This window comes from Babylonia areolata, chromosome 6, assembly GCF_041734735.1.
Source record: "Babylonia areolata isolate BAREFJ2019XMU chromosome 6, ASM4173473v1, whole genome shotgun sequence".
Taxonomy (NCBI): domain Eukaryota; kingdom Metazoa; phylum Mollusca; class Gastropoda; order Neogastropoda; family Buccinidae; genus Babylonia; species Babylonia areolata.
The window spans coordinates 6,257,581-6,275,080 of NC_134881.1; the positions used below are offsets into that span (position 1 = coordinate 6,257,581).

At 45.4% G+C, this 17,500-nt stretch overlaps 1 protein-coding gene across 3 annotated transcripts in view; it reads left to right on the forward strand.

Moving 5' to 3' along the window:
• Positions 1 to 17,500, forward strand: part of LOC143282699 (uncharacterized) — a 92,662-nt gene that overhangs the window by 61,421 nt on the left and 13,741 nt on the right. For all 3 annotated transcript variants that reach the window (XM_076588378.1, XM_076588375.1, XM_076588376.1), the window contains one exon: positions 14,071 to 14,184. In XM_076588378.1, the coding sequence (XP_076444493.1) occupies positions 14,071 to 14,184 (114 nt within the window). The remainder of the gene's footprint in view (positions 1 to 14,070; positions 14,185 to 17,500) is intronic.

Sequence of the window (17,500 nt, forward strand, 5' to 3'; positions counted from 1 at the left end):
TAGGAGTGGTTCCAGTGCAGCACGCATTTTCACGAATAGCTTTATGTCGAACGCCTGAAATCTTTGTCATAAACGACATGTTGTTAGGTCATGTCATTTTTGAAAAATGTCTGTTGAAATTGGTTAGACAGTACGTGTGGTGTTGTACATGATGTATGTTGTGATGTATTATGTATATGTATGTTGTGTGTATGTATGTTGCCTGAGATAGAGACAGAGAGAAGGAGAGAGATAGAGTGTGAGGGTGTGTGTAAATGAGAGAGGGTGTGTGATTGTGATTGTGTGCGTGTGGTCTGGTAGGGTGGGCTGTTTGGTATGTGGGTGTGAAATTGTGTGTTTATGAACGTGTGTGTGTGTGTGTGTGTGTGTGTGTGTGTGTGTGTGTGTGTGTGTGTGACTGAGAGTGTGATTGCGATTTATTGTGTGATTGGCTAATTGGTTGATTGACTGATTGTGTGTCTGTTTCGTTGTCTGTTTCTATGTGTCTGTGTATTTGTGTGTTTGTTTTAATCTGGTATTTATTCCTGTTTGGTACTATTTGGCTTGTTCAAGATTATGTATGATTTTGTTTGATGGGTATCCGTTAAGAAAAGGACAAGGAAACGACTAAATTATATATAAACAGTAGCACGCCAATGATGTTCTAAGATGTTGTCAGTCAATATTATCGTTAGATCGCTATATACAGGGCGATGGTGGGGAGAGAGAGAGAGAGAGACAGACAGACAGACAGACAGACAGACAGACAGACAGACAGACACACACACACACACACACACACACACACACACACACACACAGACACACACACACACACACAGAAAGGGGAGAGAGAGAGAGAGAGAGAGGCCTGACAAAGAACATTCTAATAAAAAGTCTTTACCTTGTGTGTGGGTTTATATAATTTTGTTCAATGGCTGCGTCGCAGAGTTTCGTCCAGGGGAAAGAAAGTGAGGGAGTGGTTTCCAGTTGCTGACACCGCTTTTCACGAAATAGCTTGCATGTCCGAACGCCTACAATCCTTCGTCATAATTGTGCATGTTGTGTTTGCGTGTGTCATTCTTTGCATACATTTGTCTGTAACTTTCGTTTGCGTGTGTACGTGTGCGTGTTGTATACATGTATGTATGTATGTATGTATGTATGTATGTATGTATGTATGTATGTATGTATGTATGTATGTATGTATGTATGTATGTATGCTTGCAGATAAAGAGGAAACCAGAGAGAGAGAGTGAGAGACAGAGAGAGAGAGAGACAGACAGACAGACAGACGCAAGTAGAAAGACTTATTTCTGGAGCTATAGAAATGTTTTTTGTATGGCCTGTCGTGCTGATGAAGACAAACACCGTTGAACCAGTCTGTAGCGCAGTCAGTCAGTCAGTCTGTGAGGTTTTCTTTCTCTTCCTTCCTTCCTTTTCCTCGTTTCCCTCAGTCTGTCCTTCATTAGTTGGCCCATCACGGTCAACAGCATTTATAGATAAATACAACTTCAGCCATACACTCGCACTATTCACGAAGTTTAAGCTCAGCGTGACTTTGTCATCCTTCTCCAGGGAGATGGGTGTAAAAAAAGAAAGAAAAAAAAAATCAAAACAACAAAACAATCAAACAAACAAAAAATACACACAAAAAAACAAACAAAAAACCCCCAAACAAACATAAAACAACCCCCCAGCCCCCCCCTCCCCCACGCCACAAAAAACAACAAAGAACCAAAAAAACAACAACAACAAACAAAAAAACAAAACAAAACAAAAACAAAAACAAACAAACAAACAAAACAAAAAAACAACCAAACAAAAAAACAAACAAACCCCAAAACAAAACAAAAAACAAACAAAAGAGGGTTGCAAAATTTAAGAACTTGCGCAGATTTCTTCTTGGGGGGCACGGGAAGAATTAACGATGCTGAATTTCTGGCAAACAGCGGTGGATGCAGATTGTAGCCAATGTAAAATTACAATGAGCACCACTGTGCATTCATAACCAGAGGTGCTTTCTTGCACGCGCACTTGCATTTTTTGCAGTGAAAACCCACAGTTATCGCCACTGAACAGCTGTAAGTGTTTGGCTGAAAACATGGACTTTTCAAACGCATTTTTTTCTGGCTGTTCGTGTTGCACGTGTGACTGAAACAGCCGTGTGTATATTCAGTGACAGGCCAGTGCAAGATCACGACATCGTGCAGCCTGTATGATTATTCTTTATCATTTACTTTTTTTTTTATTTCATGTACTACCTACTTGTATGTAGTGGCCATTAACTTTTTGTGAACCGTGTACAATGAATGTTCATATCATTGTGATCGGCGTCTTACGAATGGATTGTATCTGTTGATGGAGCATGTTGCTTTAGTGATCTGTCCGTCTGAGAATTGGAATTGCCTTGGTGTCATGGTTGAATTATGCTGCACAGACGTTTTGTCTGCATGCGTGCTGTGTGTCACCTTGGTGATGGAACGAGAGTGAGAATGGACAGTTCTGAGACAAATTATGCTCTGTGTAACTATTGTCCAGTGACGGTGTGAGGTTGGGTCAAGTGGTGTGGGGGTGAGGAAGAGGGTAGGGTGTGGGTTTGCAAAACGAGGAATGAGCGATGATGATGATTTCATTGTGTGCGCATGTGCGTGTGCGTGCGAGTGCGCACGCGTGCGGTGTGCTATTGTTATGCCACACAACGAACAGCAGTTCTTCATTCTTGAAAAAACAACCACCAAAAAACATGCATTGTTTACTTACAGATTTGTTTCTGCACACACAAAGAAGGAAGCCAAAAACACAATGGGTTACATGCACTATGTTCAGTTGGTCGGTAAACCTTGAAGTTTTTGTTGTTGTTGTTCAAACCAAGAACGGACATTGTTCGGATTGGCGCTCACCCAAAAACGTGACAAAACACACAGAGGCTGTCATATGCTGCGATGTATTGTATTCTATTATTATTGTATTGTATTGATTTTTTTTTTCTCACGGCCTGACTGAACGCGTTGGGTTACGCTGCTGATCTGGCGTCTGCCTGGCAGATGTGGTGTAGCGTATATGGATTTGTCCGAACGCAGTTACGCCTCCTTGAGTAACTGACCTGAACTGATTTGAACTGTATCGAATTGCATTGTATTGCATTGAAATGCATTTCATTGCACTGCATTGTAATGTGTTGTGTTGCGTTGTATTGTATTGTTGTATTACTCTTTGCCACAAACAGATGTGTGTGTGTCAAGTTCGGACCGCTTTCCTCAGGGACAGCGGGGCGACGTCACTGCAATGCATCGCCACCAATTACTTTATTTCTTTCCTTTTTTGTTTTGCTCTCTGTCTGCAGTGGTGTTTGTTTTTCCTGTCATAGTGGATTTTTTCCCCACAGACTCTCGCCAGGGACAGCTCTCTATTGTTCCTTCGTGGACTGAGAAAGTGGACTGTCCCAGCAAACCGGACAGCCCCTGCATGGGTTACGGAAATGGAAACAGAAACTGAACGGAGTCCTAACAGTGCTCAGTGCAGTTAATTACGCGTACATAATTATCATTACACTGGGAAGTGTGGTGGTGGCCTAGTGGTAAAGCGTTCTTACCGCCATGGAAGCGAGGGAATTTAAGCGCACGGAATCGAATCCCCACCACACTTCTCCTCCACTGACCATTGAGAGGGTGGTCTGGACGCCAGGCTGGTCATTCGGTTGAGACGGATAAACCGAGGTCCATGTACTTGCGGCTCGTAAAAGACATTAAATGGCATTAAACTGATTTTTCGTGTCATATACTGTACCATGTCAAACTGATGCAAACTAGGCCAGTCGATTTGCTCTGCTTGGCCAAATTTCGCGCGGCTATCAGTGAAAAGACGACCCGTCTATCCCTGGCAAAATTCTGTTGGAAAAATCCACTTTGATAGGAAAACAAATTAATGTACTTAGATAGGGATACAAATTAACACACTCTTCAGGTATATTTTCAGATTTGTCTTTTGTTGTTGTTGTTGAGAGCAGCGTGAATTTCACACAGAAAAATGTCTTGTGATAAAAGGTAACACAATGCAACGCAATGCAATACAGTACAATACAGTACAGCACACTGCAATATAGTACAATACAATGCAATACAATACAATACAGTACAGTACAATGCATTACAGTACAGTACAATACAGTATAATGCAACACAGTACAATGTAGTACAGTACAATACAATACAAAACAATGCAGTATAATACAATACAATACAATGCAGTACAATACAATACAGTACAATACAGTACAGTGCAGTGCAGTACAGAACAGTACTGTACAATACAATACAATGCAATACAATACAATATGGTGCGGTGCGGTGCGGCGCAATGCGGTGCAGTACGATACAATACAATACTGTCTTTCGCTTAGAGCGGCTGCTCCATTGTGTGTGTGTGTGAAGTGAGGGGAAATCCCCCTTCCCCCTCCCCCTGTTGTGTGTGAAGTGGTTGGTTGGTTGGTTGTGGCTCTCAGCCAACCAGAAAACTCGTTGACATTATTGTGAAAGTGTTCTTTTGGGGAGTGACGAGATAAGTAGGAACCGCCGTTCAGCGTCCCCTTCTCCCCCTCTCTCTCTTTCTTTAAGCGTGTGTGTGTGTGTGTGTGTGTGTGTGTGTGTGTGTGTGTGTGTTTCAAAATGGCTGCAGTTTCTTATGATTTTTGTCACGATGCCTCTTTTCTTTTTCTTTCTTTCTTTCTCTGCTTTGTCTTGTCTCATCTCATATACCATTTCTCTCTCTCCCTCTCTCTCTCTTGCTACCCCCCTCCATTTCTCTCTCTGTGTCTATCCATCCTCTTCTTCTCTCCCTCCTCCCCATCTCCCCTTTCTGTTTCGAAGTGTGATCCCGACACCTCTCTGTCTCTGTCTCTCCCTCACCCCCTCCCCTTTCTGTCTGTCTCTCCCTCTCTTTGTTTCTCTGTCTCTCCCTGTCTCTCCATCTCTTTGTCTCCCCATATCCCCCTGTCTCTCCCTCTCTTTCTCTCCCCATATCCCCCTGTCTATCCCTCTTTTTGTTTCTCCGTCTCCCCCTGTCTCTCCCTCTCTTTGTCTCCCCGTCTCCCCCTGTCTCTCCCTCTCTTTGTTTCTCTGTCTCTCCCTGTCTCTCCCTCTCTTTGTTTCTCTGTCTCCCCCTGTCTCTCCCTCTCTTTGTCTCCCCATCTCCCCCTGTCTCTCCCTCTCTTTGTCTCCCCATCTCCCCCTGTCTCTCCCTCTCTTTGTCTCCCCGTCTCCCCCTGTCTCTCCCTCTCTTTGTCTCCCCCTGTCTCTCTCTCTCTTTGTTTCTCTGTCTCTCCCTGTCTCTCCCTCTCTTTGTCTCCCCGTCTCCCCCTGTCTCTCCCTCTCTTTGTCTCCCCGTCTCCCCCTGTCTCTCCCTCTCTTTGTCTCTCCGTCTCCCCCTGTCTCTCCCTCTCTTTGTCTCCCCGTCTCCCCCTGTCTCTCCCTCTCTTTGTCTCCCCGTCTCCCCTGTCTCTCCCTCTCTTTGTCTCCCCCTGTCTCTCTCTCTCTTTGTTTCTCTGTCTCTCCCTGTCTCTCCCTCTCTTTGTCTCCCCGTCTCCCCCTGTCTCTCCCTCTCTTTGTCTCCCCGTCTCCCCCTGTCTCTTCCTCTCTTTGTCTCCCCGTCTCCCCCTGTCTCTCCCTCTCTTTGTCTCCCCGTCTCCCCCTGTCTCTCCCTCTCTTTGTCTCCCCGTCTCCCCCTGTCTCTCCCTCTCTTTGTCTGTCCCTCTCCCACTGTCTCTCCCTCTCTTTGTCTCCCCGTCTCCCCCTGTCTCTCCCTCTCTTTGTCTCCCCGTCTCCCCCTGTCTCTCCCTCTCTTTGTCTCCCCGTCTCCCCCTGTCTCTCCCTCTCTTTGTTTCTCTGTCTCTCCCTGTCTCTCCCTCTCTTTGTCTCCCCGTCTCCCCCTGTCTCTCCCTCTCTTTGTCTCCCCGTCTCCCCCTGTCTCTCCCTCTCTTTGTCTCCCCGTCTCCCCCTGTCTCTCCCTCTCTTTGTCTCCCCGTCTCCCCCTGTCTCTCCCTCTCTTTGTCTCCCCGTCTCCCCCTGTCTCTCCCTCTCTTTGTCTGTCCCTCTCCCACTGTCTCTCCCTCTCTTTGTCTCCCCTTCTCCCCCTGTCTCTCCCTCTCTTTGTCTCCCCGTCTCTCCCTGTCTCTCCCTCTCTTTGTCTCTCCGTCTCATCTTGTCTCTCCCTCTCTTTGTCTCCCCATCTCCCCCTGTCTCTCCCTCTCTTTGTCTCCCCATCTCTCCCTATCTCTCCCTCTCTTTGTCTCCCCATCTCTCCCTATCTCTCCCTCTCTTTGTTTCTCTGTCTCTCCCTGTCTCTCCCTCTCTTTGTCTCCCCGTCTCCCCCTGTCTCTCCCTCTCTTTGTCTCCCCGTCTCCCCCTGTCTCTCCCTCTCTTTGTCTCCCCGTCTCCCCCTGTCTCTCCCTCTCTTTGTCTGTCCCTCTCCCACTGTCTCTCCCTCTCTTTGTCTCCCCTTCTCCCCCTGTCTCTCCCTCTCTTTGTCTCCCCGTCTCTCCCTGTCTCTCCCTCTCTTTGTCTCCCCGTCTCCCCCTGTCTCTCCCTCTCTTTGTCTCCCCGTCTCCCCCTGTCTCTCCCTCTCTTTGTCTGTCCCTCTCCCACTGTCTCTCCCTCTCTTTGTCTCCCCTTCTCCCCCTGTCTCTCCCTCTCTTTGTCTCCCCATCTCCCCCTGTCTCTCCCTCTCTTTGTCTCCCCATCTCTCCCTATCTCTCCCTCTCTTTGTCTCCCCATCTCCCCCTGTCTCTCCCTCTCTTTGTCTCCCCATCTCTCCCTATCTCTCCCTCTCTTTGTCTCCCCATCTCTCCCTGTCTCTCCCTCTCTTTGTCTCCCCATATCCCCCTGTCTCTCCCTCTCTTTGTCTCCCCGTCTCCCCCTGTCTCTCCCTCTCTTTGTCTCCCCATATCCCCCTGTCTCTCCCTCTCTTTGTCTCCCCATCTCTCCCTGTCTCTCCCTCTCTTTGTCTCCCCATATCCCCCTGTCTCTCCCTCTCTTTGTCTCCCCGTCTCCCCCTGTCTCTCCCTCTCTTTGTCTCTCCGTCTCCCCTTGTCTCTCCTTCTTCCATTCTACCCATCTCTCTCCCTCTCCCACTATCTCTTCCTCTCTCTATCTCGTTCCCCCTGCCTCCCCCTATCACTCTTTCTGTATGTCAGTGTCTATAACTTTCTTTCTGTCCTGTCTTTTCTCTGTCTGTCTTCTTGTTTCTCTCTCGCTTTCTCTTTCCCCAAGCCATCTTGTCTTCCCGCTGTCTGTCCGTCTCTCTTATTTGGTGCCGGAGATAGATCGGAATTACGTTCACACCGAAAATCCCGACACAGCAAAACGAATTACAGGTACCAGCTATCAGTTAGTATTCCATAAATACTGTTTGATACTGGGCATGAGCATCCGTGTATGGGAATCTCGGTCCCTTTGAGTTCATAGGTCAGACTTGCGGGTGCTGAAACGAATGGCGAAAACCTCAACGGACCAAGCCCCAACCCTTTACATGAAAAGTGGACAAAACCCTAGTCCTGTTACCGTCAATGTTATATATAGGATTGTGAGCGTGCTTTTATCACTGAACGTGTAGAAAAAAAAAATAGAGCGAGGAAAAAAAATAATAATAAAAAGAAGGAACGAGATAGATGTGAAGACATTCATTCTCAGCAAACAGCGCATAACATCCTTTAGTGAACTGGTGACTAATTATGTCTTTCACCGGGTGCATGTGCGTGGTGTGTGAATGGGGTGATACGCTAATGTCGTCATTTGCCGCCTGATCAATTAAGGTCGCATCATCTTCGGTCTGACCGTGTCTTTTTGACTCGCACGCACTCACAAGCAAACAGACACACACAAACTCTCTCTCTCTCTCTCTGTATATATATATATATATATATATATATATATATATATATATATATATATATATATATATATATATATATATATTGGATATTTCTCCGTTTGGGACTTTGTCCTCTGGGGCTTTGTCCGCTGGGGGTACATGTAATAATGAAGTCCGTTGCAGTTTTGACCGTTTACCGCTGACACATAACAACTGCAAGCAAGTTTTCCGTCCGGTCAGGGCTGAGGCAGAGTGGTGGTGGTGGTGGTGGTGAACTGGGAGGGTGGTGGTGGTGGTCACACAATTGAGTGTGTCATCACGTGCAGGCGCCTTTCTGGGCGGAAGCGGAAGTCATGATTGGTCAACCCGGTAGTGTGGGATGCGCGTGGACTGGTTTGGTACACCGTGGTGGAGAGAGGAGAGTGTGAGAGAGAGAGAGAGAGAGAGAGAGAGAGTGTGTGTGTGTGTGTGTGTGTTTGGAGGTGAGGGGGGGGGAGTGAGGAGGGGTAGAGTTGGGTGGGGGTGGGGGTGGCGTGTGTGTGTGTGAAAGACTGTATATGTGTGTATGAGGAGAAGTGAGTGTGTGCAGGGGGTGGGTGGGTGGGGGAGGTATATGTGTGTGTGTGTGTGTGTGTGTCTGTGTGTGTGTGTGTGTGTGTGTGTGTTTGTGTGTGTCTATGGGTATGCGTGTATGTGTATGGTTGTTTTGTTTTGCTTTGTGTGTGTGTGTGTGTGTGTGTGTGTGTGTGTGTGTGTGTAAAAGGGAGGATAGCAGGGAACAGTGCGAGAGAGAGAAGAGGGAGGAGCAGTGAAGAAAAAGATATAGCTGGAGAGAGAGAGAGAGAGAGAGAGAGAGAGAGAGAGAGAGAGAGAGAATGGAAACTTCTTTCTATCGACGGAAAAGAATAAGCACTTACTGGTTGGCCTGATATCACCCTATCTCACAAAAAAGAAAATCTACAAATTAGTGAATAGAAGAAAATAAATAACAGAAAAAATACATATACATACATACACACTGCATGGCGACAACAATAACAACAACATCAAAAAAAAAATCCAAATGAATTGCACAGATGGCGAGAGAGAGAAAAAATCCCCAGGTAGACAGAGACAGACAGACAGACAGACAGACAGACAGACAGACACACACACACACACACACACACACACACACACACACACACACACACACACACACACACACAGAGAAAGAGAGAGAGAGAGGAAACCTTTTTGTCGAGGGAAAAGAATAAGCACTTACTGGCCTGGTTTCACCCTACTTCACAAAAAAAAAAGAAAAAGAAAAATCTACAAATTAGTCTGGTGAACAGAAGAAAAATGAATAACAGGAAAACATACACCGCATGGCAACAACGATAAGTATAACATCAAAAGAACCAAATAACTTGCACAGACAGACAGAGTGTGTGTGGGGGGGTGTTGGCGGGGGGGGGGGGGGGACGCTGCACTGTAGCGACGCCCAATGTCGGAGTTGAGTCGCCAGAATTTCGCTGAGAAATATGCTGTGCAAAAACAAAACAAAACACAACAAAAAAACAAAACAACAACAAAAAAATCAAACAAAAAAACTCCATTTCCACACACACGCATACACACGCGCGCACACACACACACACACACTCCACTCACACACACACACACACACACACACGCACACACACACACACACACACACACACACACACACACACACACACACACACAGAGTATTTGCTCGTTCGCCGTCACATGCACGAAATACAATATGTCGCTCGCTCTCTCATGGCGTCTGCCAGTTCGCCATTTTCTGTCATGTCACGTGATAAAAACAAGCGCCAGAACTATGTCATCGAGCGATCATGATGGTTCTGCGGGTTGTTGCAACCTCGTTGAAAAAAAGAAAAAAGAAAAAGAAAAGAAAACCAGCGAAACATGAAAACAAACAGTAGAACAGTCAAAAACAAAACAAAACAACAAACAACTGAATTATAACCTCGTTTTTCTTAAAACGACAAGGGTTGTTTTTTTTTCATCATTATTTTTTCAGTTGTTCGTATCGGTGTTTCGCGTTCGTCCTAAATTCCAAACAATACTTAAAGGCTGGTGACTCTTGTTTCGCTTATCACGTTGGCACGCAAAAAGAAGGGAGGGTGGTGTGGTGGGGGTTAGGGGGGGTGGTGGTGATGTGGGGTGGGGGTTGGATGGTGGTGGTGGTGGTGGTGGTGTAATGATACTTTGTTCCAACCTTCTCGCTAACTAGGGCGTTGACTTACCTGGCATTTTGTCGACGGTGGTTTATTTTGGCATTGAGGCTTCTGCTCTCTCTTTCATCCATGTCACTTTCTTGTCTTTCTCTTTTTGTCTGTCTTTTTGTTCTGTCTGTCTGTCTTTCTTTCTTTCTTCTACCCTCTCTCTTCCTATTTTTTTTTAAAATTATAACTCTTTCTCTCTGTCTGTCTCTCTTGGCCTCTCTCTCTCTTTCTCTCTCTCTCCCTCTCTCTCTCTCCCTTTCTCTCTGTCTCTCACTCTTTCTCTCTCTCTCTTCTACCCTCTCTCTTCCTCTTTTTATTATTACTCTTTCTCTCTGTCTGTCTCTCTTGGCCTCTCTCTCTCTTTCTCTCTCTCTCCCTCTCTCTCTCTCCCTTTCTCTCTGTCTCTCACTCTTTCTCTCTCTCTCTTCTACCCTCTCTCTTCCTCTTTTTATTATTACTCTTTCTCTCTGTCTATCTCTCTTGGCCTCTCTCTCTCTCATTCTCTCTCTGTCCCTTTCTCTCTCTCTCTTTCTCTCTGTCTCTCCCTCTCTCTCTCTCTCTCTTCTACCCTCTCTCTTCCTCTTTTTATTATAACTCTTTCTCTCTATTTTGGCCTCTCTCTCATTCTCTCTCTCTCTCCCTCTCGCTCTCTCTTTCCCTCTCTCTCTGTTTTGTTGACTGTGAAGATGAATTCCATGTACTGTTTTAAAGCCCAAACTACAGTGACCTTCGGTTGAAATTCTGCATAAAAAGTTCCAACTCGTACTTTACACGAGGTCAGCAATGTGCAAGTATTTTGAATGGTGGACTCGACAGTCAACTAAATCTTCCAAAGTTTCTTCTTTTTTTTCTAATGAATCATAATTCTGTACCAACAACTAGGTAAGGAACGACAATAATAATTTTATTATATTAATTTGCCATTGCCTTATTTAAGTGTCTTCGTAATGATGATCTCTAACTGATAAAGTGAGGACGAAAAATTTATTTATTTATTTATTCATATGTTAATTTCTTCTATTTTTGTTGTTGTTTTTGCGCATTTAAGTAGGTTTCTTTATGTATGTTATGTTTGCAACGGGTCACAGGCCTATATGTAATTGAACAATTTGTTCTTTGTTCTTGTTCTCTGTTCTTCTTTTTTTCTCTCTCTCTCTGTCTCCCTTTCTCTCCCTCTCTCTCTTCTCTTTGTGTCTCTCTCCCTGCTTTCTCTCTCTCACTCTGCATCAACGCTCAACGAAACGTCATCATTGTCATCATTTCCCCAGTGTCTCACAGGCTTGCAGGAATTTGATCCGCAGTCTCTGATAACTCGTAGACATGTGTATATAGCATCGCTCGAAGCCTTCCGCTTTGTTGTCAGTGTGCGTGCGTGTGTGTTTTTGTCATTGTTTTAGTTTGTTCTATCCCTGCCTGTCTGTCTCTGTTTCCATGTCTTTCTGTCTGTCTCTCTGTGTGTCTTTTTCTCTCTCTGTATCTGCGTCTGTGTATCTGTTTATCTGTGTCTGTGTCAGTCCGTCTGTTTCTGTGTCTGTTTTTTTTATCTCTCTGTCTCTCAGTCTGTCTGTCTGTCTGTACTTTCTTTCTCTCTGTCTGTTTGTCTGTCAAGGGCTGCGTTTTTTTTTAAAATATGTATTTTTTAAAATAGATATTTGTCATCTATCCGTGTACACTGCATGCATGTCTGAAGAAAGAATAGAAGGGCGACGGTAAGAACCGTGACATTTTTAACAGTGATTTTTGTTTGTTTTATACGCCCCCGCCCCTCCCCCCCCACACACACATACCCAACACACTCTCTCTGTCCCTCTGTCTCTGTCTGTCTGTGTGCCTGTCTGTGTGTCTGTCTGTCTCTCTCTGTCTCTGTCTCTCTCCCCCTCTCTCTCTCCTGTCTCTCTCTTTCTCCTCTCTCTCTCTCTCTCTCTCTCTCCTCTCTCTCTCTCTCTCTCTCCTCTCTCTCTGTCTCTCTCTCTCTCTCCTCTCTCTCTCTCTCTCTCTCCTCTCTCTCTCTCTCTCCCCCCTCTCTCTCAGAGCAAGACACGGAGTCTTAAAATAAACTTGCATGACATTCTGGTAGAATGGAGCGGAGCAGTGCAGTGCAGTGCTTTGTCATCAGCCTTGCTCACTTCTTCGGTCGGAGAAAGTGAGGTGGCGTTCTGTGCAGCTTGATTTGGTCGTGTGTTTGAACTAGAAGAAAAGAAAGTTGAAAAAAAAGTATACTGTATATTAAGGTTTTTGTTTGTTTGTTTGTTTATTTTTTGTTTTGTTTGAATGTTGAGCTCTATGTTGATGTATACAGTGGAACAGATTGAGGATTATTGGATATACACAAATATGTATTTGAATTTGTATTTTTTTTTTTTTTATCACAACAGATTTTTCCGTGTGAAATTCGAGCTGCTCTCCCCAGGGAGAGCGCGTCGCTACACTACAGCGCCACCCATTGCATGGTTATTGACATGCATGCATCTATCTATCTATCTATCTATCTATCTATCTATCTATCTATCTATCTATCTATCTATCTATCTATATCTGTCTGTCTGTCTGTCTGTCTATATCTATCTATCTACCTATTTGTCTGTCTCTATTTATCTGTCTGTCTATATATCTGTCTATCTCTATGTATATCTATCCATTTATCTGTCTATCTATCTGTTTATCTCCATCTGTCTGTCTGTCTATCTATCTGTCTTTCTCTATTTATCTCTATCTATCTGTCTGTTTGTCTGTCTGCTGAGAGACAGAGAGAGATCAACCGGCAAAGAAAAGAAATTTAGAAAGACAGAAAGAGACAGAGAGAAAGAGAGATAAGAGACAGATAGATACATACAAAGTACAAGACTCTGTCTCCCTCTCTCTGCTTCTGTCTTTGTCTGTCTGCCTGTCTGTCTGTCTCTCTCTGTCACTCACTCTCACTCTCTCTCTCTCACTCTCTCTCTCTCATTCTCTCCCACGCTCTCACTCTCTCACTCACTCACTCTCTCACCTCTCTCCCTCTCTCTCTCTCTTCCCCTCTCTCTCACTCTGTCATTCTCTCTCCCCCGCTCTAATATGACACAGAGGAAGAACATGATTTGAGGTTTTTTTTGGCAAGAAGCGTGTTCTATTGAGACGGAGAAATGGGAGGGGTGGAAAGGCGGAGGAGGCTGTGGGGGTGTGGAGGGGGGAGGCTGGGGGGTGGGGGGTAGGGGGGCAGAGGGGGGGGGGGGGGAGAGGCGGTGTGTGGACACGATGAGAGGAAAGCGAACGAAACGCAAACTATATTATCTGGGAATGAATGGAAAGAATACTTTGTATGTGTGTGCTCGCCGCGCGCGTGCGTGTGGTGTACGTGGTGTGTACGTGCACATTGTGTGTGTGTGTGTGTGTGTGTGTGTGTGTGTGTGTGTGTGTGTGTGTGTGTGTGTGTGTGCTGTTTTGTGTTTTTTTTGTTTGTGTGTGTGTATGTGTGTGCTCGCGCGCGCACGCGTGTGTGTGGTGTACATAGTGTGTGCGTGCACACACACACGTGTGTGTGTGTGTGTGTATGTGTGTGTGTGTGTGTGTGTGTTGTGTTGTGTGAGTGCGTGTTTGTATGCGTGCGCGCACGTGTGTGTGTTATTTCTTCCTTCCGTTTTTGTTCTGACGGACGTCATTTCCAATGGCGCGGCCACGATGTTGATGGGTGTTGGTTCAGATCATCTTTAATTGTTCAACAGTATACATGATGACAGTGCAAACAAAGACAAAAAGAGCATCGACAAGCTTCAAGCTTATACTGTGCTCACGACGCTGCACTTCAATTTCGAACATGACGACTGATGAACCATGTCATCATTTCTATCAAATAACATAATATTCATAAACAGTAAGTAAATAAACCAAACAAAATAGATGCATGATATAGTAAAATAATGGTACTGTCAGCATTAACATGAGATTGGATTTCTAGTCATCAGAGGTGGATGGGTTGATGGGTGTGTTGCAGGGAAGAGCTTCACCTTGACCATCGCTGTGTTCACCAACCCTCCACAGCTGGCCCTCTACCAGAAGGCCATCAAGGTCACTGTAGATGGTCCCCGCGAACCACGTAACAAGAACAGTGAGTATTACTGGTTGTTACTGGTGTTATTTGTTGTTGTCGTTGTTGTTGTTCGTTGGTGTTATCATCATCATCATTATTATTATCATCATCATCATCATTATTATCATTGGTATCATCATCATCGTCATCATCATCATTATTAGTTATTTGATTTTTTTTTTTAAAGTCATCATCATCATTTTGCTGTTGTTGTTATTCTTATCATAATCATCATGTTGTTGCTATTGTTGTTGTTGTTGTTGTTGTTGTTGTTGTTGTTGTTGTTGTTCTTCTTCTTCTTCTTCTTCTTCTTCTTATCATTATTAACATTGTCATCAGATGTCGATGGTGGTACAGTGTTACAGCAAATGATAAACATCATACACATTAAGCATCAGCATAGGGTTGTTGAATATGGTAGTGAGTTTTGAACAAAACTAAGCTGAGATCTAAATAAAGTGAAAGAAAATGAATAACAAACGTGTCGTAGAGAATGAAGTCAATGGGAGGGGAAAGAGAAGTATCAACGCTGGGGCACAAGTACAGCAAGACAGTGCGACTGAACTTGGCCGACAAACAAATCGGCGAAGGCCAACCGTCCCAAGCACACCATCATGCATTCGTATCGTGAGCTGACAAGTGAAAGAGCATTTTGTATGTAATGCTTTACTGCAAAGTCTTTGCCATGGGGGGGAAAAAAGGAGGGAGGAGGGGAGGGAGGCAGGGGGCGGGGGGGGGGGGGGGGGGCTGGGGTGAGGGGGAGGAAAACATAACACGAATCCGACAGGACGGCAAGAAAATCATACTGAGCCCTGTCACACACACACACACACACACATACACACACACACACACACATTCACACACACACACACACACACATACACACACACACACACACATTCACACACACACACTGAGCAAATTTGTAACGGGTGTCTCTGCAGGTAGACATTTCTTAGCACTTGAGTCACTGTCGCCGGTGCGGATGGTTGAGGGGAAGGGGAGGCGGGGAGGGTGGGGGGAGGGAAGGAAGGACGGGGGTGAAGGCACGAAGGAGGAGGAGGAGGAGGATAATGACTGGGGACATTGTTAGCTTTCCGCCGTAATCAGTTGCCCTGCGTTGGTGTGCTTCGAGGTCTTGGGTCTCCACACGTAAGTTGTACACTGTGGATCACACACACACACACACACACACACACACACACACACACACACACACACACACACACACACACACACACACACACACACACACACACACACACACACACACACACACACACTATTGTTGTCCCGTGTCTACCCCACCCACCCCCACACCCACCCACATCCATCCCCATCCGTCAAAGTCGAACTGCGTCGCACAAAGTTTTGCAAGTTCTTTATAAGAACCCCCGCGCCTGTCCGCCGCCGCCGCCCCCCCCCCCCCCCCCCCCATCTCTTTCACACCTCTACCACCCACACACCCCCCCCCCCTCTCTCTCCCCTCTCTCTTCAAATCTTCCTCTTCCATTCCCCGTTATTCACACACCTCTCCACCTTCCCTCCTCCCCTCGCTCCTACGTCCTCAGTCTCCCGGTCCCGGGTACTGACAAGCCAGCCCTTCCCTCAGTTGAAGTCTCTTCTTCCTACGCCGCAGGGAAAAAAACAACAACAACAAAAAATCCCCCCTGCGTATAGATTTCAGTGGATAAATGGCAGGTGGGAAAAAAAAAGACAGAAAAATAAAGGATGTGAGGGGGCGGGGCAAGGCGGGACGGAGCTGGGATGGGGTGGGGGCGGGGGCGGGGACAGGAAGGTTAATTGTTAGCTTGGTAGAACTAGTTACACCCTCCTCCCCACCACCTTCACCCTCCTCTACACACACACACACACACACACACACACACACACACACACACACACACACACACACACACACACACACACAGAGAATAATAATATTTTATTTTTATATAGCGCTGTAATACAAGCATAAGCAAGCTCTAAGCGCTTTACAATCCAATACCTAAAGTGAAACAAGAAAGCATATAAAAAGTAGCAGAAACATAAAACAGAATCATTAATATTATAAAAAACACAATGCATAAAACTCACAAAGTAACATACTATCAATACTACAGCTGAACACTCACACTAACACACACGCACACACACATGATTAAACGGCTGAGATGACAGCAATTTTCACTTAAAATACATACATGTAAAAAGGAACATAACTGTAATCTGCATGCCACAGATTTTGTAAAAAATGTAAAATAAAATTTTGGGTGGAAAAGGTAAAAGGGGTAAAAATCGGGTCATTCTCCCTTTCGAACCACACCACCACTATCCATCTACCCACCCCCATTCTCTCTACTCTCCCATCACACACACTCACATTGCCATGGGCCTGGGACAACAGCACTATTTGAGTTATGACAAGTATTTTTAAAGAGATAATTTTTAAGATTTGCTTTAAAGGTAGATAGATGAGTTGTTCGTCTGAGGCAGAGAATTCCAAGTTGTTGTGCTGAAGACGGAAAATGACCTCTTTCCACAGGAGTTAAGGAAGTATCGGGGAACAGTTAACTGGGAGGAACCAAGAGATCTCAATGTTCTGTTTGCCAAGGACGGGTTAATGAGCTCAGAAAGATATGAGGGTGTGGCATCACAATTCAGGCACTGAAAGCATAGGCAGGCAACTTTATATTCAATTCTGGCTTGAACAGGCAACCAATGAAGTGTCCGCAGGAGAGCAGTAGCGCTGTCTCTCCTCGACTTTTTAAGGACGAGTCTAGCTGCACTATTCTGTATTTTCTGGAGCTTATAGAGTTTATCATTGGGAAGGCCAGCTAAGAGAGAATTACAATAATCTAGGCGGGATAAACTGAAGGCAACAGCAACTTTGTTGGCGGCATCAACAGACAGGAAGGGGCGGATTTGACTAATCTTACGAAGCTGAAAGTAAAGAACTTATAGCACTATAAATATATATATATATATATTACAGAACACCGACACTGATCAGTCTTGTTTGATACACGCAGGCGCACACGCGCGCGCACACACACATAATTACACACATTCATACTCGCACACATACGCAAAAGAGCGTCCTTTTATTTGTGTGTGTGTGTGTGTGTGTGTGTGTGTGTGTGTGTGTGTGTGTGTGTGTGCGCGCGCGCACGCGTGTGTGTTATATTAGTTTCTTATCATAACAAATTTCCTTGAGGGATTATCAGGCTCATGAATTTCCTTGGAGACCGCGTCGCCACAGTGCAGCGCCACATTCAACCCGCCACACCCCCTGTTACAACCCTCCTGCCTCCCCCACACCCTCACCCCC